We start from the raw sequence: 21540 nt of genomic DNA, 5'->3' as shown, positions 1-21540 counted from the left end.
GGGGTTTGCACGTGGAGGCAGGTAGCTCAGAGGAACTGTTTTCCTTCTGTTACTGTGCAACACTTCTGCATCCACTTTTGCATGGCGTGCTTTAATCAGCAGCCCTCCCCTCTTGGCCCCCGGGCCTTGAAATTCCACAAAACCCAATTAAGAGAGATGAGAGAGCTCTAGCATGTATACATATGAAATTTCAGAAGGCTGAAAAAGAGACTCTTAATACCATAAAGCTTGCCCTAAAGTAAAATTTGCATCAGAAATCTACATAGTTAACCCCGTGAGGAAGACGGTGTAGCTGAGTACAACTTTTTTCCCCCCCCAGAGGGGTAACTTATCCAGGTCTGCTGGGCTTGGCATCAGCCTGCTTGCAGCTGAGGAGTGCTGCAGAGCAAGCCCTGTGCCTCATATACAGCCTGCAGAGAGCATCAAGGAATTGTAGCTCCCACTTCAGAGACTGTGCTGCAGTGTCCCAAACAGAACAAAACAAAATACCACCCCAGCCTGAGAAGATCATGCAAACTTCTCTAGGTTGGTAACCAAAACCAGACTGGGTGGATGAAGTGCTTGTGTAGACTCATTAAAGGAAATATTCAAGACTGATCTAATTATCACCTACAGATCCAGCACATTCAGTGCAGTGTTCCAAGTATTTCATGATTTACTAACCTGGTGCTACACTGGCTTGTTTAAATTGCCCATCATTAACTATCCAGAGAAAGACAGCCACCTTTAAAAGAATCACAAGCAAACAAAAAACCCTCAGCAAATCCATTCCTTTCTGTATGGCTTGATTGTTCAGAGGGGAACTGGGGATAAAGCTTTATTCCCCTTCCATGCTTTTATCTATCTCTTTTGCTATCTTGTTTGTATAAGATACAAAATTTCTCCTCCTATTATCCTACTTACAGCTTAATCACATACTAATTGGGGACCTTACTTCTGTTGCTCTGCTCTTTTTTGAGTCTCTGTTTCCTCCCTAAGAATAGTGCACAAGTACCCTCTTCAATTAAGAGAAATTAAACAAGAGCTAAAACCTCTCATCCGAGGGCTTTACATGATTCCCTTAGTTGACAGTGTTGAGTTTGGCTGTAAAGTGGCTGAAATCTGGGGAGGACGGTGGTGGCAACTGGGCAGTGTGCTGGGAACACAGGTAAGTATTTCCCTGCAAAAACACGAGGCCTCAAAGCTGCTTTTTTTATTACCTCCGGATTCTGCAAAGGGCTGGTTATCTCACGCTGCGAGCCAGCATGATCAAAGCCCCGGGAAAGGTCAGGCATTCCTCCAGGAGTGACACTCAGCTGCCGGCAGCGCTCCTCCAGCCCACAGCTCCCACAGCCCGGCCGCGGCACCGAACTGAAATCCTTTATCTTGTTAACGAGTGAACCTACAGATTAGCCAGCCTGGCCTTAGCTTGATGTCGAGAGCATGTAACACCTGGCCTGGGCCTTCTGAAGAGGAAAGGTGGTTGTTTTTAAAAAAAATAATGTTGTGGGGGAGGCAGCATTTCCTTCCTCTGACTTAGTGTGAGAAAGTTAATGCTGATAAAAGCTGTGCTCTGTCTCTGTGCTGCACCGAGGGGCTGCTCTCCTCATGTTCTCAGCTCCTAGTTCTGTGCAATTGATAAAAATGGTGAGTGCCAAAATCCTGGGCAGATGAGAAATCATCTACAGTGTCTTCCAGTGAGAGGATATTGTTTTCTCACTGATTTGATAGACTTTTGATGGGCTCTATTTAATGGACTGGCATTCAGTTTCTCACTTTGAGCTGGTTGTCTCCCACAGGTTGCTTGTGCAAGGAGAGGGAGGTTTGGGAGGGTGAGTGGAATGAAGAGGTGTTTGAGATGAGCAAATCCTGTCTGTCTCTGCTTCCGCACACGAGGTGCCATAGTTTTGAATCTGTGCTAGTTCAGTGGCATGGGGGGAGTGCATCCCTCGAGTAGGGGTGACAGGGATTCACCCCGTGGCTCATGGTCCTGTCTCTGGCTGTCTGGAGGCTGACTTTCCTTAGCCTGGTTGGTTGGCAGAGGGTATTTGGCATCTTTGTCTTCAGGCATGGATGCTGAAACTCTGAGAAAGGCAGGGGGAACTCTGCCTGTTTCACGGTGTGAATAGTGTCTCGGCTGGATGGAATTATGTTAACTTCCTGAAATTTGGGGTGATTTTCAGTTTCAGATGAGGCTAAGGTATCCTTATTCTAGGTGTAGGATAGAAGTAAGAGGGACCATGATTTCTCTCCATCAGAAAGGGTACTTTTGCCATAAATAGGACAATAAATTAATTTTTTTAGAGCAGAGCACTTGATTCCTTGATTAAAAGGCTGAAATGAATGTGCCTTAATCTGTCTACCAGCCTGCTTATTGAAAAAAAGGGCAGTAAAAATTTGCCTCATCTGCAGATAAACGTGGCAAACTGTGTGACTGGTGGACATGCAGCCTCTCAAGCAAACTCAAAATGTCTGTGTGCAGCATCTATGGGGCCTGCAGCAGGAGTGCCTGTGTCTCCTGCCTGACTGCCAGATGATCCTCAGATCATCCAGCTAAAACGTTTGCTCCCTCTGCAGGGGTGAGGTGAGGGTCTGGTCTTTGCCTCTGAAATGATGGCAATGGGGAAGGAGTATGCCTGTTCTGGTAGGAGCAGGGGGAAAAAAAAACCCAAATAAAAAATTGTCTCCAGTATGTGATTGCCAACCTTGCCTACATTGCTGGCTAGGGGTGGCAGCTGGAGGGGTTGCTGGGTGTGAGCATTGCTGGCAGAGCTTGCCCAGCCCCAGTGCCAGACCAGACTGGACACTGCAGCAGCTCCAGGGTTTGCTGCCCCACCACAGCCACTGTAGGATGGGCAGGTCTTGTGCAGATCCCTTGTGTGTCCACACCAAAAAAGAAAAGGATTAAAGTTGCATTGGGGCATCTGTGGCACTCTTGACCATTTGCTCTGTCAGCAGTGGAGGGGAGTAAGGGGCTGAGTGCTTCCCCAAGCTCTCCTGGCATGAGCTATTTTTTTGCCTGATAAATTGTTTAGTGGTGTTTTGCAGACTCTAACGTGCTGTGCTTCTCCCAAGCACAGCCTTTATTGCAGTGAAAAGTAGCAAGGAGGGATGTAGTTATGATAAGAAATTGTCCATCCCAGCCTCTGCCATGCTTTAATTGCACAGGGGAAGACTAATTGAATGAAAAATAAAATTGTTGGTAATGACAGGGTGATGGTAAACTTTGGAAGTGCCTCTTTAATGCAGTCAAGCATAACTCTCACATAATGTTGTTTGAGTTTAGTAGGATTGAAATATAATTGCAGGGTGACCCATTACTACTAGTGGGGTCTATGTGCAGCTCTAAGCCCATCTGGAAGGGTGATTTACTGGAGGTTTGGGCAATCTGGCAGTTTAGGCTCTTTTTTACGATGTTTAGACTTCTACCCATGTTGTAAAGCACAGCTCAGGGCTTTTATAAGGACATAGGTGCCTGCTACACAAAACTTGGGCTGTGGGCTGGGTATATTTTTTTGTTTTTAAGGCTGATTTTTAAATTTTAAAGGCAGCTATTGAATTTATAAAAAAAAAAAAAAAAACCATCAAGTCTAGCAGCAGGCAGAAATATCCTGTGCAGGATTTAAAAGGTATCACGTGTCTTGTGCATACCAGCAACCCTTTTTAAGCCTGTGGCCAAGTGGGTGAAGAAGCTTAGTGGTAACAGACCACTATTGAGTGGGGTGGGAAGAGGAGTAGGTGAGCCCCATGTTTCTTCCTGTCTCCCCCATCTCATGGGCTGCCACCCCAGCCACCGAAGTGTCTTCAGGTCAGTGCCCAGGACATCCATGCACCTGCATGGGTAAGGTCTGAAAGCTGAAGGAAATGCCTGGTTTTGGGGAGCCTGAGGGTGCTGTGCAGTTAAATGAGCCAAGCAGGGCCAGGAGGCCCAGGAAGCTTCCCAGGGGTGAGTACGGGGTGATGGAGGAGAGGCAAGGATGGGTGGTGAACAGGGCTAGTGAAGAGTTGGAGGGGAGCCAGTGCCACCGACACAGGGAAAAATGCATTTTCTTAGAATCATAGAATATCCTCAGTTGGAAGGGACTCACAAGGATCATTGAAGCCCAAGTCCTGGCCCTGCACAGGACACCCCAAGAGTCACACCACATCCCCAAGTTTGTGTACAAACAATTCTTGAACTCTCGTCAGACTGGTGCTGTGACCACTTCTCTGGGAATCCTGTTCCAGTGCCCAGTCACCCTCTGGGTGAAAAACCTTTTCCTGATATCCAGCCTAAACCTTCCCCTGACACAGCTTCACTTAGGGTCCTGAGGACTCCCTGGGTCACAGGTGTGTGTTTCAATGGGGATAGGCAGCTCTTAGGGGATGGTCTAACTCCAAAGCTGATGTAGGAGCATCTCCCCAGGGCTTCTTTGTTGGTTTCCCTCTGTGTCTGGAGGCAGGGCTTGTCGTGAGGTTGCCATATCTGCTTTTTGGGGAGCAGAAGAAAAACGTTTCCGAAGCTGCCCTGGGAGAGATGCACACAGGCACAAAAGTGGGGTGCTCTATCTTATCTGGATATCCTTTTTCCACTCCACCTGCAAACAGGCAGCTTGCACAGGTCCATTATAATTACAGTCCTCCCCTTACCCGAGTCATCTCCCACCATCAGCCCATGGCTTGGAGGCATCAGTCTGGATTTTTTTATGTCTTCTAAGATGCTATTTGGCAAACAAGACTAAAAATAATGAGCATTTAGATTTTGTGTCAGTAGCTCAGCATCCAGCTGTGTTATGTGGTAGTTTTATTGCTCATCCTTATTTCAGGAGTCCAAATGAAACATTCAACATCAATGGTTTGGGCCAAAGAAAGTGTTTCCAGCCCTGCTTCTTTGAGCCCATGTCTTGTTTGGGTCAGTCGTTGCTCGTCCTTAGCTGTGTGATTTTTGTATTTTTAGCTACATAAAAATGTAATTTTAGGGCATGTTTTTCTGTGTCATTGATGTGACAAACCCTTGTGGGAATGTTCTATAAAATTAAGTTAGTAGCTTTTCAACACTTTTGTTTGTACTGAAATCATTTTGCATGATGTGGTAGAGAAATAATTCCTGTTGTGACCTTCTACTGATGGCTCAAATAACCTGTCTAAGAGACATCCTGTTTCTGGAGGGCCCTTTTGCTTTAATTCCTGTTAAAATTGGTTTTGTCTTCTGTGGAACAGTGCTGCCGAAATTAAGTACTTGCAAATGCGTTTTACCTCGAGATAAACGTTGCAGTTTGCATTTTCAATCCCAGTGAAGCTTTAGCAGACTGCTACTTTTGGCCTAATCATTTGTACATTTGTAGGGATTTTTTTTTTTTAAGTTTAAAAATGAATATTTTATTTTAAGCCTTTGGACCATCTTGCCCACATCCAGTGATGGATGTCTAATGAGATGACTTTTTGCCTCCACTAAATGGTTATATTGTTTGCACTGATGTATGCTAAGACTTGATGCATTAAATCTTTGGTCATTAGCCGATGCCATTAGCAGAAAGTCCAAATCACTTAGAGCTGGGACTTAAGAGTTTTCATTAAAACCTGAATTTGCATGTTATTGGATAAATCTGTTAATACGGTTTAGCTGGACTCAAGGAAGTTACTTGAAAACTTTTTACAGTGCGTACACAGGGTCAGTGATGTCTGAGAGCCTCGAATTTGGAGAAAATGCCCTGTCTGAGGATGAGCAACGCCTGCATCCATCCCACTCAGCCCTGCCTGCCCCTGCCACCCGTAATGCCGTGCATGCAGCCCCAGCTGTCAGCACTGCACTTCATGTTGGGCTCAGATCTGCTCCACTGCTGCCGGGAAACCCCTCTGAAGGAGCTAAAATCCCAGCAGCAGGGTCTCCTCACCTCATGGCAAATCGGGGCAGCCACTTGGGAGCCAGAGGGGGTTTGGCCTTGGCACTGGTTTCCCTGCAGGAGTCTTCAGCATCAGTGTGGTGGGGAACAGGGCTTGCCAGGAGCAAAGGCCAGCTGAGAGGAGTCATTGATGTCATCAAATTCATCACTCCTCTATCATCACACCTGTTCCTATATTTTTTTTTTTTCTCCCAGTTTTTTAGAAGGTGGATGAGGCAAGAGGACTTCCAAAAACATCAGTTATGTTGGGTAGCTTGACCAGCCCAGCATGATCTGTGCTTTGCTAGAAGTAAGAAGATGCTGCCTGGTCAACCTCTAAGTTGCAGACTTAGCCATGGTAGACAGAGGTTTTGAAAACGCAAAGGTGTGCCTGGTGCTTGGACAGGTGTAGAGCCCTTGTCCTTACCTCCTCTATGACAGAGCTAAGATGTTTTCCCAATACATGCCATACTCTTGCATTTTCTTAATCAAGAACATCTCTATTCAGTGCACCTTGAAAACTGCAGCTCAGAGAGAAGTTGACCCATTTCTCAGTTTTCTGGGCCTCTGATAGTCTTTGTTATGACATATAGTGTTGCATAGGCTGTAACATAGACTTAATATAAATACATTTAAGAGAGGTCCTATTTCAAGCACTTTTGATCCACTGTGTGTGCAGTGCTGAAAGGCATCTTCCTGTCACCAGGGTGCAGGATGGATTTTTTTTCTTGGTTCCCCCCAGGAGCCTGGGTCTGTATCCTGTGGGACTTGAGAAGGCCAATGAGGAAAAGTCATCCCATCCTGTGACGCACATTGTCTGCCAGAACAGAAATGCTGGGCTTCAGAGGTTGTTGTCAGACAACCTGCTTTCACACAACACTTGTGTGTTTATGTGGTAGATGGAGTTTTACTTGCCTGAGCCATTTCCAAGGTTTGAACACTTGACTGAAGCACATCCCTCTGCCTGTGAGAGAAGCACATGATCTTGTGGCTCTGAGTACGCTGGAGAAAATGCCAAAGTTGTTGTGAGCAGGGATCCTGATAACCTCGAGGCAAGCAAAGCAAGCTCATGTCTTTGTTTTAACTCAGCAGGCAGCTCTGGTGACAGAAACCAGAGCAGCTTTGTCCCCAGGAAAGAGCTGAAGATGGCACGAGAAGTGACACCAGGATGGACTCCAGCCCCCTTCCCCCCACTCAGAACCCCTGGGGGTCCCTGGTCACATTCCACTATTCCCCCCCCGGCAAGCTGCTGGGCTCTGGACCCTGGCTCCTCTGATGTTCAGTGGGCTTCCTCTGGTGGCTTAGGACAATTGTCCTTATTGTCCAAGCAAGCAATAAGCCAGAACTCTGCAACCCAGGGGCTCAAGCTTGGGTTTGTTAAAACATTACTGGGCCTCTGTTCTTTTTAGCCAATAACAAACTGAAATTGTTCTGGACAGGTCAGGAAACCATGGGGAAAACATCTTTCCAGCTGATGGAATTGCTTGTATGTGACAAGGATGCACTAGGCTAAAGAAGGGATACTGTGCAGGGTAAAGGCACATGGGGTGTGTCACCATCCAGAGCATTTGTAGTGGCAGCAGTCCCATTTACCAGGTTTTTGGGGGTGTTAAGAGATTCCTGGGGTTGAGTGTGTGATTTGATGATGCAGGTTCCTGCTTGTTGGATGTGGGGCTCATCTTTACATCAGGAAAAAGACGAGCTGTTCGGGATGGCCAAAGTTAAAGGACCTTCTTGCAGAAATCAGAGCTTAAAACAAGCATTGGCTGTCAAATTGTGGAGTGTTTGCTGGCAGCTGATCTCCATCTGAGAGAACTCATTGATGAGTTTAGAGAGGGAAATAAGACATTGCAAAATATTCTAACAGGGAAAGTATTTTCTGTGAGCATGTGGCTTTTCTGCTAATTAAATACCCTATCAGCGATCTTTCCAAAACCAATGGGCTGTCTAAAACTGGGTGTTATCTCTGTATATGTGAACTCACAGTGCAGAAGTTGACGTGAGCTTGTCCTCTCCTGATCAGAGCCTTACAAGACCTGCCTGGCTCCCCACATGGTTCACCAGCACTCCAGGTCTCCTGACAGCCTTCCTGAGCAGGCAAGAACAAACAAATTAAGAAGTCATGGGAGAGAAGAAAATGGAGGTAGCAGGGGATTTCTAATCAAGCTATTTTAATACTGGGTGTGCTTTAATCACTTACTTAATGGCAGAGCTTAATGAACACTTGAAATAAAGCGTGTTTCTGTCAGATATTCAACACCCGTGTTTTTAAAGCTGTCTTGAGGGAACTCAAATGCTTATTACAACTTTCAAGCAAAAGAAAATCACAGTTATGCTATATTAATTTCCAAGATTGAAGGGGAGGGAAGGGTGAAAAAGTTGGAAATAGACAAAAATGTAGACAAGCCAATAGTGGTGGTTTCTCACTAATGTTGCAATTAACCTGAATTTAGTGACTAATTGTCGTCCATCTAGATAGGTACTTATTCTAGGCTTTGTCAAATCACATTTACTCTTTCCTTTGCAATGCTCCCCTGGCTGTTACACTGAATTTTTTATTGTACACCAACCTTTGGGTTTCAGGCAGAGCAGTTTTCTCCAGTTCCTCTTGCCTGTCCTTGTATGCTTCCTGCACTTTCAGCCATGACACCCCTTTGCTTCAGGTGCTGATCTCTGTGCCTGTGGACTGTGGCATGGTCTTGTTGGCCATGAAGCTGCCTTTCCTGTGCATTGCAGACACAGCCACTTGCTCCTGGGCTTCCCAAAAAGGAAAGTGGTGTGAGCAATTGGAAAAAGGTCACAAACTTTTCCTGCTTCCAAATAACCATGGGAAGCTCTAGCATGCATCCTGGGTGCCTCCTTTACCTGCTGATGATGTACTGGCAGCTTCTTTTCTCCAACTTCTGAGGGCTCCTGCATGCTCTGGCTCTGGTTTCATGATGCAGTGTTTCCTGGGGAGATGGGGAAACTTTCAATAACTGACTTAGAGTCCCTTTCTTGTTCTGCCCTTTCCTGACTCCCAGCACTAAGTGCAACTTAGTTCCGTGGTGAAGAGTTGAATACAGTACATGAGGAAAAGGGAGACCAGGAGGATTTTTTCTGACCTCGTCAAGCCATCAGTTTGCCCCCTGAAATGTGTGGTTTTGATTTTAGTTTTGTTCTGAGTAAGTGTTAGCAGTTGTGAAGCTGAAAGTTTCACATTATCATCGATGCAGCATTTCACTTCACCTCCTTAAAATGGCGAGTCCCTGGGGTGTCCCCCTGCTGCTGGTAAGCATGAAAGGTCAGTGAGATAAATGGCCTCCTCCTGCCCAGTTGCGAAGCAGGGTTAAAAGACTGTGCCTTTTTTATTTGTCTTTCATAAATCACAGTATTCCTAAGCCCCTGTTTCCTGTGAGCAGCGTGTTCCTGTGGGCGTGCTTTCCTATCCCTGTTCCTTTTAGCTTCAGGTGAGGCTAAAAGTAATGCTGCAAGCCACCCCCACCATAGCCATTTTGGCATTTTCCCAAGTGCACTGTCCAAGGATTGGAGACGGTTTTGAAAATTAAGCATAAAATTATCTCTGCTGTCAAGAGCCTAGAAAGAAGCTGGCTTTGGACAGAAAACTCTTTCTCTAAACAGTGACTTGGGGATGAGGGAGTAACCTGAGCTCTCTAGATATTGAACTTGCTGCATCTTTGCGAAGTTGTCTATGAAAAGCGATTGTACAATTGCTCCCAGGGAAGTGGCAAATTGTGATTGCTATTACTGCTGGTGCTGATGAGCTTGTTTCCTTTACTGGTAACTAGTTTTGGCCAAAACATGTTACTGTTACCTCCTCCTTTTCCACCACTGGTACTCCTTTGCTGAAGCCCATCTGTGATGAACCCAGACGAGGGCCTGGTTTTGACACTGCTCCAAAATAACATTCTTCTTGATCTTGCATTTTTATTGCAACAGCTTGTCAGCAAAGGCATAAATACAGAGTTAGCTTAGCCATTAAAATGTTGTTGGTATTTTGAGAAGACAGCTGAAACTGCTGTATTCTGGGTTTGCTGAAACCTTCAGCCTAAGGATGATTTCAGCCTAAGGGTCCAGAAATGGGAATAGGCTTAAAAAAGGGGTGAATTTTTCTTGTCTCTTTAGATCAAGGTAGTCTCAAATTCTCCCACAATAACAGGACCATTTAGTCCTTTTATTTTGAGGTACTGCTATAACAGTAGTGGAAAGTTTGGAGATGTTTTGGTGGTGGGGATTTTTTGAGGAGCTATCTGTTGCTTTCCCCCTAAACTTAACACTTGCTGTCAAAAAGTTGAAGCTGTTTCTTCAAATGGCCCCTTCTTTCAGGAATGAAAGGAAATGCATTCATTTATTCATTTATTCAGTTGGTTTGGTTTGGGTGGTTTTTTTTTATGTATTTTAGTCTTAATTGAGAAGACCATCTGCTAGTATCTGTAACCAATGCATAACTTGCTGACAGGAGAGGAAGAGTGGACAGTCTGGGGCCTTTTTTTTTTGGCTTTTTAGAAGTGACTTTGTGTTTAAAGAAAAGAGGAAAAATAAAAACCAACCCAGCAGCTCTTTGGATGTTGACAAGGGACGCTCGGGTCTTGTGTGCAGAGGCTTGCTTGCCTCATGGATCTCTGCAAAGCTCCCTGCTTGCCTCATGGATCTCTGCAAAGCTCCCTGCTTGCCTGCAGCCTCCTGTGTAGATGCATGTCCTTTGAAGGGTCATTAATTTAATATCTTTCTCTGTGCAGCAGCTGGAACAAATGGTGGCCCCAGCTCCAGCAGGAGCTCCCAGCTGCCTGCCTCGCCCAGCGCTGACCTATAGGCATTTTTGCCGTGGCTGTCTCAGGCTTTTTATAGTTTTTGCACACTTGTTGCATATAAGATACCTTACAGGTGTGGGCCTTCACTGAAGCATTAGCTGGCTGTTTGGGGAGGGCTTGAGGTTTTTTTTTCTGGACTTTTGCTTTTCTTCAGAAGCATTTCAAAAATGAAGAAAAACTTACTGGATTCAGACTGAATTTGTGCCACAGCATTTCACCACAAACTCACCAGAGATTAATCTGAACTGTCTCACAGTGTGCTCCTCGGATGAGAGGGCAGGCACATGTCGGAAATGGTGAGTGGCTCTGTGAGTGCAGGTGCAGCACTGCCAGTACAGGGCACTTGCAGGGGTCACCCAACCATGTGGCAGCAGCTGTGCCAGTGTTGCAGCCAGGGAATTTCTTACTCTGCTCCTTGCCCTGGCCAAATGCCTGAGTAAGTTCAAGCTTTACCACTTGCAGACTGTGATTGCTGTTTGCAAGGGAAGTGTTTGCTGTTGTACTGACCTGTTCCTGAGTTACTTTAACACAGCAATAGCTTTAAACAGGTGTCTGGTGCATAGCAAAGCTCCTGCTGGGATAATGCCAACTGCTGGGTCAGGGCCCTCTTCCCTGCAAGCTCCTACCCTTTGCCTACCAACATTGTACTGGGGATTTTGGGGTTTTATTTCAGGTCAGTCATAAAACTGAATAGCAGTTTCATCTTAGCCCTAACTGGCCAAATAATTTGGCTCCTGCTGTTTCCAGTACAGTTGGTGTCCTTCAGGGGACTGTCCCCTGCCTGCATTGCCTTAGTTCAGCCTGAGAGCACATGCTTGGGAGAAATGAAAGATACCAACTGGGAAGGCCAAGCTGATGAGAAAAAGTGCCCCAGGGAGGGCTGCACAGAGGCCAGTTCCCAAAGGATATACTGGCATGGTCTGTGCTGCAAGACTGTGCTCTGGGACTGGAGCCCTGGTGGCCATGTGGTCTCTGAGAAGGAGACCACCAAGGCTGAGTCACTCAGGAGTGTCCCTTTGAGCTCAGTGCTGTGGGGCACAGCTGTGTGTCCCTAGGCCAACAGGAATAGGCTATCCCTTTGCCATTAACCTTTAATGTTTCTAACAGGTAACATATGCATGATAAGGTATCCTAAGACACAACAGGAGGTCTTCAGGTTGTAAACAACAGGTCCTCATTTTTAGTAATTTAAATTTTCCAAATTGCATATCTTGTGCTGTACTGTGTGTCCCATTTCCTTTACTTTCCAGGCCGTGTGAAGAGCCTTAGGCAAAGAGAATGGAACTTCACTGGTGTGGTGTGGTAATACACCATTTAGGTGGCATCGGAGCTGTGCTAGGGACAACTTCAACAAACGTTCAGCTTCTCCAGATTGTCTTGGAAATGAGAATAGAAATGGAAATTTAATCCTCATTCACTTTATTGTGGTTTTAGAAGCTGCTTCAGTACCTACTTGCACCAAAACACTATGTTTTGGAGGGTGGATGAAGTATAATTTCTGTACTGAAATACCAAAGAACTTCACATAGGACAGTGCTTAATTATGTAATTGTCTCGTTGAAGGCATGTGGACTGATTGGGTTTTGCAGATTTTCGGGCTGTGCTGAGGAGAAAAGACACTCTGTGGACCCTGCCTGTATTAGATATAAATGTCACCAGAGTCCCAGGGAGAGCTGGTTGTGGGCTTGGTCAGCAAGTGCTCAGCAAGCCAGGGGGAATGGTGTTCCCCCTACATGGAGGTCATGTTGACCAAGATTGGGTCTCTGTCAGTCTCTCATGTGTTTCTGCAGCTGTATGCATTGTCTTTGGAGGATTTGGGGAGACAAATGTAGTAGGGATGCCATGTTTTTGGGAGGAGGAAGCCAGTGGGTAAAGACTTGGAAGCAGTAGAAGCTGTCTTATCAGCACAGTTTTGTACCTCAGTGTGAGGTAGGATTTGGCCATGGTTCACAGCCCTGGAAAGCAGTAGTGCCCACTGGGAGCAGTAGATGGTGGAAGGGGCTTTGGCAACATCCCGAGCCCAGATGTCCCCAGGGCAAAGGGTGCAGGACAGTGTCCATGGGACTGGATGTGGTGCCTAGGGCCAATCCTTTACTGCAGCAGGGGATGGGAGGGGTTGAGAGGGTGGCAACAGCGGTATCCAGGTGTCTGCATATGAGGTCTTGGTCTCCTGCCCTGAACCCTCTCTGTGAGGAAGGCCCAGATCACCCATCTAGGTTGCCTTGTAGGGCAGGTGCTGTGGCAGAACCACTTCAAGTCCATAGGGCTTTTGGAAAATACGTCATCAGGCCTTTCTCCTCCTGGTTTCATCGTGCATGTGTCACCCTGTGTGTCCTCCTGCTGTCAATCACTGTGGCCATCTCAGTGGGACCAGAGGGAACAGGGAGGTTCAGCCTGTGCCCAGCGAGCCCCCGTCTGTTGTCTCGCCGGGGCAACCAGCAGCTAAATCGCTGCCAGAGATCCCCGGGTCTTCCCAAAGCAGTGTGGGGCAGGCAGGCTGGGAAGCTTTGCATTATTGCTATTTTTTATTGTTACTTTTTTTACTCCCAATTTCTGGCTCTGCAGACCCCCAAATGCTCTTAATGGAAATATGGCCTGTTTATATGTTAATTTTAAGCCCGCTGACAAGCGGTTTGCTTTTCTCCTGACTTCTCACGGTTCCTTCGCCCGTAGAAAGCTGCTGCCATGGGCTTAGGGGATAAGATGCCGAGAATTAGAAAATAAAATAAAATCTGCAGGATGCTGGAGAGTGAGGGGGTACAGGGATTGGCATGCTCCAAGTATAAATGGTGATTTCTGAAAGCAAGGAACTCTGATACCAGGGGCGTGCATGACAATTACATCCAGTACAATACAAAATGTTAATTACTAAATTTTGAGAAATTAATGCTGATTAGCAGCTGTGTGTGTGTGTGTGACCTAAATACATCTATTGCTTATCTTTATTCATAATATACAGTTTATTGTTGATAAAGTAATGGCTGAATGGTGGGCTGGCCCACGAGTCTCATAGCTAAAGACTGAGGCCCGATTTGTAAATCGTCTGAAATTTGTTGGCATCTGTTTTTTGTGGAATTTATATGGATCGGGAAGACGAATAAGCAGTCTGAGCTATCCCCTTTATAACCCAACTCATAGATATTATTGAGAATTCATATTGCTTTTATTATTTGGTCAGAAAAATGGACCTAATGCTTGTTGGCTTTAAAACACCTACTAGCGCTGCTTTCTCTCTCCATCTTGCAAAATATAAGACAAGGCCGAAGCTTAAATTAAAATCCTCAGGTTCTTATCTCTTTCCCACAGGAAAGCAAATCTGTGTTGAAAACCGTAAAATTAAGAGGAGAGCAAGGATAGCATAATTTAGCAAAAATTCATGGCACCAGATTCTGAGCTATATGACTGGAGGGATAGGTCAGACATTAAGAAGATACTGCCTGCTAATGCAAGTTCCTTAAGGTGGTGCTCTGGAAACAAGGAAAGCAGAAAATGCTGCATCGGTTCCCATTTGCTCCCCTTCCTCCACTCCTACCAGCCTTAACAATAAATTGAGTTGTCCATTTAATAAGTCACCTGTTTCCAGAAGTCCAGAAAAATCATGGACTCGTGCATGGAGCTATGTCCTAATATCTGCTTTGTGCCAGAATTTCAATAAAAAAAAATGAAAATTAATTTCATTGACCTCTTCAATTACTATTTTTTTTCCTGTAAGGACAGGCTGTCCTTGCTGTCAGTGTGTTCGTCTGAAGGATAGCTTTATTTTTTTGGGGGGATTTATTAAAAACATGTTTGTTCCACAATTATTTGTGCTAAGGGGCAAGGTAGAGTGGCAGGGTACAAATGAGGAGTGCCTGTCACATGCTGGCATCATCGCTATGGCTTGTCCCACCGTGAAAAGAACAACTTGAGTTTCAAGCAGCATTAATAATGCAGGATTTCATTGGGATTGAGGAGTTCCGTTGTCTTGCAACCTTGATCTAGGGGGTAATTTTGGGGACAGCATGGTTCTCTCGTGCTGCCTGCCTCCTCCTGTGTGCCTCTGAACTCTGGGAAGTGCTGGTGGGAAGTGTGCATCTTGCCCTGCAAGGACATCACCTTATGGCACCCATTTCAGGACCCTTGTGGGCATTTGTAGCGCTTTGAGTTCTCCTTGATAGAGTCAGAGGCCTTCCAGCTATCCCATGCACTCAGCAGGTCTCCCCTCTCACTGACCTTCTTGAGAGGCCACTGCCAACTGCTCATATATGAAATCAGTCTTCTAAGGGTGACCCTTTAGTTACCCAGTAGACAGACAAGAGTTTTCAACCAGAGTTTGTAAAAGGGACAAACTTGCTGTTCCTCTGGTGATGGCAGGGGTTTGTCCCAGCTGTGCCATGCCACGGCCATGCAGGAAGAGCAGTGGGGAGGAAGAGGGAAGCTGATGAAGCTTGTGTTGCTTTTAAGGCTGGAGATATGACAAACCTGTACTTTAAGCCTTCTTTTTTTAAATGCTATTCCTGTAACCAAAGGGTTTCTCCAGCACTACTGCTGACTCTGCTGTCCTTAGGTCACAGCCCTTGGTGCACAGTGCCTGCCTGCCCAGCACGTTGCTCCTCCTGCCCTGCAGCTCTCCATTTGCTATTTCCGCAGCCCTGTCTCAATGTCTCCCAAATGCCTTTCTTCCTGCTCCTGGCCCCCACCCATTTCCCTGCATTTCCTCAATATCTGCATCCCTCTTCGGGTGCCAGTGGTTTGAGGATGCCGATTTTGGCAGCAAACCTGCTTTCCATCCATTAGCCCCAGTGTCATGTCTGTCCATCTGTTTCCCCCGCTTCAGTAATACAAATATTTAAAAATAGCATTTTGGGTGGTTTTTTTTTTGGTTTTTTTTTTGTTTGTTTTTTTTTTTTTTTTTTTGTTTGTTTTGTTTTGTTTTGTTTTTTTTTTTTGCAAAGCAGAAGCCTCACCTCACTAACACAATTTAATTTTTGTTCTTCTCTTGCAGTCCAACAAGGTGCCCGTGGTACAGCCTTCTCATGCAGTTCACCCCCTCACCCCTCTTATCACCTACAGCGATGAGCACTTTTCCCCGGGGTCACACCCATCTCACGTCCCCTCTGACGTCAGCTCCAAACAAGGTGAGCCTGTCCTTTCCCAGCACAGTGGGGATGCAGGGTGGCCCTGGTGCCCTTTGTGCTGCTGACAGAGCCAATATTACCAATTTGTAATATTTTAGAGGGAGGCTTCCAGGTGCCTATGCCCACTTTACGAAATGGTAATTCTGCCATGATGCTGATACTTAACTTGGCTGCTTAAATCTTTATGCTCCTTCTAATGTGATAATTTGGGCTTGCTTTTCTCATCAAAGTCTTTCAAAATCTCAGTAAACAACAGCCAGTCTTCACCATCTCCTGTGGTGCCCAAGGCTTCCAGTATGCAAATACAGAAAGGGCAACCATCCCTCACCTTCTAGAAAACAGGGGGCAAGTGCTTTAGTAGTGGTGTTATTGAAAGTTTTTCTCTCACTTTTTTTATGCCCTTGTATTCTGGCTGTCCATATTCTTATATATGTCAGTTAGCATAATCAAAGCACAGCCCATAAAAATAGTTTTGAGCCTGTGCAAGTAAAAGCTTTACAAATCTGATGTTTTTTTAACCTTCTTGTGCTGGCTGCCTTCTGCAGAAAGCATCTGTTTAGATGTCCAAGTCATAGATGTCAGTTTTCTCTGCACCTTCAGGACCCCTTAAAGCAAACACAAAACCCTCCTAGGTCCACATCTGGGAATGTCAGAGCAGCCCTGCTCAGGGTCAGTCTGCAGGCCCCCAGGGAAGAGCAGACAGTCTCCAAGGTGTCAATCCCAGCCTGTGCCAAGAGCTGCTGCCCAGTGCCCAGGAGAACACAAGCGATTCCTGGGAAGGGTGTGCTTGCTTGCAATGGGTTGCAAGAGCTGGGGAGGGATGTGATGGAAGTTGGGAAGGTGCAGGGGGAGGACTGGCCATGGCCATCACAGGTCTGAGCCAGGGTTTGGGTAAGAACCTGAGCAGAAAAAGCCTGCATGGGAGAGCTGGTGGTGAGGAGGGAAGGAGAGAGAGCAGAGGCTTTACAAAAGCATTCACTGTAGTCTGGATATCTCTGCATGGGCAGGAAGCCTCTCAATGCCACGACTGGTCCTGGAGGGTGCCTCTCCCTGCCTCTCTCTGCACTCGCGTGTCCAACCATGTGCTGTGGCACCCATTTGACAAAATCTTGAAGCTCTGCTTTACCTGCACACACATCCACATGCACAGTTGTCCCATTTATCTGAAGAGGCTTTTTAGTCATCATTGTTCAGGGAGAGAGACATTTTTTGTTCTGTCCTTCCCTGAATGCCTAGGTTTTATTTTGGCTGTGCTATGGAGATAATAACATGGGCTACATCCAGAAAATGCTATGACCTGGTGGCTCTCTGTGGTTTTTGCTGTTTGTTGGTTAGGTTTTGTTTTTTTCTAGGGAGGGGGAATACAAAAAGCACTCTGCCTGGAAAGCCTGGCCTGTAAATACTTATACAATATCATTTTCAGACTTGGAAGAAGCAAATGGAGACCTCCTGTCCTCATTTGTCTTCCTCCTTTGCATCAGTGCCCAGGAGAAGGATATTCACACTCATTCCTTGAAATCCCAGGGGTGCCATGCGATAAGAGAATGGGATTTCCACCTCTTGCAGAAGCTGGCTGTGACAGCTGGGGCAAACCCACTGCTGCAGTTTGTGAGCTTAAGAGGTTTCTGCTTACTGCATGTTGAGCCCTTCTGTGCCCCATCTTTTTGCCTTTACCCCAGTTTATTTTTGTATTCCTGTACAGCAGACCCCAACTGAACAACATCTGGTTTGTTGGCTTTTTGTTTCTGCTGCACGTCTTTTTTTTGCTTCTTTTCTACCCTCTCCCCTGTCCAGCATCCCACCAGTCACGAGTGCAAGCCTGCTGAGGGCCTCTGCCAAGGAGGCACAAAGCTCATTGCCCTCTGGAGTTCCTGAACAGGCTTGATCCCTTTGCTCAGTGTCTGACAAAGATGGGGATGGATGATGTGGATAATACAGGCTGGAGACTACTGGTTTTGTCTGGGATGGTCTCCTTGATGTGTGTGGTCTTTCCGTCCATACTCCGTGTTTCGGCGCCACCGGCGTGTGGGAGCAGCCGCAGTGAAGTAGCCCATGCAGTTGCTGCAAAGAGAGGATTTTTTTTTCCTCAGGTCCTCTGCCAAACGCCTCCAACCATTGTTTCTGTCCTCGCCTCCCACTGTGGGTCTGGAACAAGGCACTGCCCTGGCGCCCTAGCCCTGGTGCCCTCCTCCCACCAAAATCCTCCAACAAGGGGGTCCACAGCTTGCCTTCAGTACTGCCTCTTGCACACAAGGCACTTTGGGATGGACACACAGCACTGCCTTCCTAAAGGCAGTCACTTTTTTTTTTTTTTTTTTTTTTTTTTTTTTTTAATTTTATTTTTATTTTTTTCCTTAACCCTCTCAAGAGAACTTGCTTTGGAGGGCACTGGCCATATGGTAGCTCTGTGTGCTCCTGTGGGTACTAGGTGCTGGTAGCCCTCCATAAGGGGCCAGAAGTTTTGGATTTGCAATAACTACTGTGCATTAGGTAAGAGAGAGCAGTGTTGTCTCCGTGAGTCAGAACTGCAGATTCTGGGGAAGGAGTGGCCCAGCTCCTTTTGCAGAACTCAGTCTGGCTGGGGCAAGGTCATGTCATCACTTCCAGGAGCATCAGTCATCATCACAGATGTGAGAGATGAGACACTGGGCTTCTTTTACACCTTGTTTGGTTTTCTTTTTTTTTAACCACTCGGAAAGAGTGCTCCCTCTCATGTAAAAGCCCTAGGATATGTAAAGTGTTTCCTTTCCTGTCAGCTGCCAGCTGTTTTACACCTTTGAAAAGACAGCTGGTCAGAAATTTGATCCTCACTTAGGTTGTGGTTCCAAGTCTGAAAATTCATGTTTTTTGAGACAATGGCACCACTGGTATTATTTTCCATGCTTTCCTGTACACAGTCCTGACAGATATTCTTCAAATCCTGTAATTAAATTCAGGAGATTTAAGTACAAACTGGGCAGGGGAATAAATCAGTAACATCGGTCTATAAACTCTATAAGTCTCAAGGTAGCACATGCTCAGTCTTGGACCTTTGGAGTGTCACCACATAAATATTTAATATCCTTTTAAAGCAGCTGATTTAACATGTGAAGTAGACTTAACAATTCCTTCTGCTTCACCCCCTCTTCCCCAAACACATTTAAATAAACCAATGTCTTTGTGGCCTCTGCAACTGTAATTCCATGTCTCCTGGGGGCACAAGGTTTAGGTGAAGAATGGAGACCACAGACCCTTTTGGGATGAGGATTAGCTTTAATCTTGAGGTGATTCTTGCAGTTGTAGGACTCTGTGTTCTGGGGAATGTGAGCTGATGGATCATTCCTGATGGGACTCTTATTTTTCCATGAAATACTTACCATTGCAAAACAGATTGACCTTGGAGCCCACAGGAGTCAACTTGATGAAGAGCTTAGTTGGAACTGGAGTGACAATTGAAAGCCAAATGAATCATATCAAGTGTGACCATTACAGGCCTGAAAATGATTCTTAATTAACCACTGATCCTCTGTGGTAGCAAGTTTCCAAAATCTGTGAATCCATAAGGGAACCCATGAAAATATAAAAGTAGCAATTTACCTAATCTAATAGCTTTGCTGTGCTGCCTCTTTGACAACGCTTTATTTTCCCCTTGTTTCATGATGTGTTAGAAGAGGTCCTCAGGATCCTGTTGGGTTTGGTGAGACCACTGAGAGGACAGTAGCACCTAATGCACTTCACAGGGATCTAAACATGCACAGGTCCTTACCCACACATTTATTTCCTCCTCCCACGTTGTTTTTTCCAGTATCTCCCTTTGAATTGCAGTATCGTGTGCAAATTGTTTTAAAGGTGGCCCGTGGTGCCTTTTGCTTTTAACACAAACCAAGAAGGTGGTTATTCCTTAGCCACAGCATTAGTTCCACTGTAGTATCAGCTGGGAACTGTAGGTCATATATGGAATATTTTGAGGGGAAATCACTCATTCTTCTGTGCTTTTTAACAGGCATGTCCAGGCATCCTCCAGCTCCTGATCTCCCTACCTTCTATCCCTTGTCTCCAGGGGGGGTTGGACAGATAACACCACCTCTTGGCTGGTAAGATTTTTTAGCTTCTTTTCAGATAGGCACATGTTCACACCATTTGCTATTGTTGAATCAATTGCAGCAATTACAAAATAATAATAATGTCATTCCAGTAAGAAATTGCTACTTTATTTTAGTTGAAAAGATGAAAAAAATGTCGATCTTTGAAATTAAATGAATCTGTTTTTTGAACACAGTACAGGAACTGAAGTGTGTAGATTTCACTTTGAACTCTGTATGTTTCTTATGGCTCAGATTTGTGGCTCATAGCTTTTGGAAAGATAGCAGAAAACAGTTCTCAAGTAATTAAATGTAAATTTCAAAAAACAAAATTGCAATTACTGAGGAGAGGGGAGGTAAGAAAAAACTTTGAATTGGGGGGGGGGGAATCTTAAAATTGCCCCAATGGAGAACAAACTTTTGTAGCCTTTTGCTGTTTTTTACAGTTTCTGTATGGAGAGAAGCCTCTGTCACTGGGAGATCTTGCTGCTCTTGCTAATACTAGCACTCTCATGATCTCTTGCTGCCACTTAGGGTGTCATTTTCCTTTTGGAGGAAAAGTGGTATTTTCAGAGGAAGAGATTTGGCAGAGTGCTTTGTGTCTGCTTGGGGTAGATATGTACTTGCCTTCAGTTTTTTTGGAGCAGGGAATAAGGAAACTCAGCCACAATTTCAGTGCTTTACAATCTGTATTGTGACTAGTCTGTGCCCACGCAATGAGGGATGCAGACTTTTTTATTTTTTAATGTCTCCATGGGCGGGAAACATGATCCAGATGACAAGAGGCAGAGAAAGTAGAGAGCAGAAGATCGTGAAAATTTGTATTGCTGGCATATCTTTCAGGAAAGGCCTCATGCCTTTTTGGAACAAATTATTAATAGATATCAAACTAAAATATGTACCATCTATTTTTTTAATCTTCCCCCCCCCTTTCCCCATTTTGCTGCTTAGCTGACTCCTCACTTCCACTGCCACCATACAGTTGCTAGCACGCATTTTCCAGATGTGGTCAGTCATTTCTTCTGAATGGTTTCTTGGTGCAGAAACTGAAGGGAGGGAAGAGGGAAAAGAGAAAGAAGAGGAGAGACAAGATCCAAACTTACAAGGCTCAGGGATGTGTTCAGCAGCACTAACCAACAGCGGGACATACTCAGCTGTCCCTTATGCTATGGCTCCCTGCTGTGAGGTAGCACTGTTGAGACTTCCTTCAACTTTTTTTTTTTTTTATTTCCTCTTCCCTTTGAGCACTGTTCATTTCCAGTAATATGCTACAAGAATGAAATCTGTGTCCTGAACCTTACAAAGGCCAGGTTCCATTTTTTCTCACCTGAGAGCTGATTGACCAGTCGATAAGCAACTGTTTGAAAGGATTGATGTGTATGGTGTCCCTCTGGCTGGTAGAGGTGTTTGGGCTGGTACTTGCTCACATTACCATCACATGCTGCATCAGGGTGCTCATTGTAGTCATGACTAAACCATTGCAGACTGAAAGTAATCAAAATGTAGTGATGATGATAAAAATTAAAGACCTCAAATGATGGATTGGTGGCAAAATATTCTGTATATGTGAGAGTGCAAAGGAGGCAAAAACTTCACACAAGCTTCTCTTACTGGACTGCAAAGTTTGATCTTTAAGTAGTAAGATAGGCTTGTGGCACTGTGGGCTTTTATGTGGTTGGGTTGGGGTTTTTTTATGGAACCAGTTTCTACT

At 45.4% G+C, this 21540-nt stretch overlaps 1 protein-coding gene across 5 annotated transcripts in view; it reads left to right on the top strand.

The window, feature by feature from the left end:
- LEF1 (lymphoid enhancer binding factor 1) overlaps positions 1–21540 on the top strand; it is a 71110-nt gene that overhangs the window by 25715 nt on the left and 23855 nt on the right. For all 5 annotated transcript variants that reach the window (XM_053941057.1, XM_053941053.1, XM_053941054.1 and 2 more), the window contains 2 exons: positions 15636–15768; positions 19751–19841. In XM_053941057.1, coding sequence (XP_053797032.1) covers positions 15636–15768; positions 19751–19841 — 224 coding nt within the window. The remainder of the gene's footprint in view (positions 1–15635; positions 15769–19750; positions 19842–21540) is intronic.

The sequence above is a fragment of the Vidua chalybeata genome, chromosome 4 (assembly GCF_026979565.1).
Source record: "Vidua chalybeata isolate OUT-0048 chromosome 4, bVidCha1 merged haplotype, whole genome shotgun sequence".
In the NCBI taxonomy this organism is placed as follows: domain Eukaryota; kingdom Metazoa; phylum Chordata; class Aves; order Passeriformes; family Viduidae; genus Vidua; species Vidua chalybeata.
The sequence above is the reverse complement of the archived record's forward strand: the minus strand, read 5'-3'. Positions and strand labels throughout refer to the sequence as shown.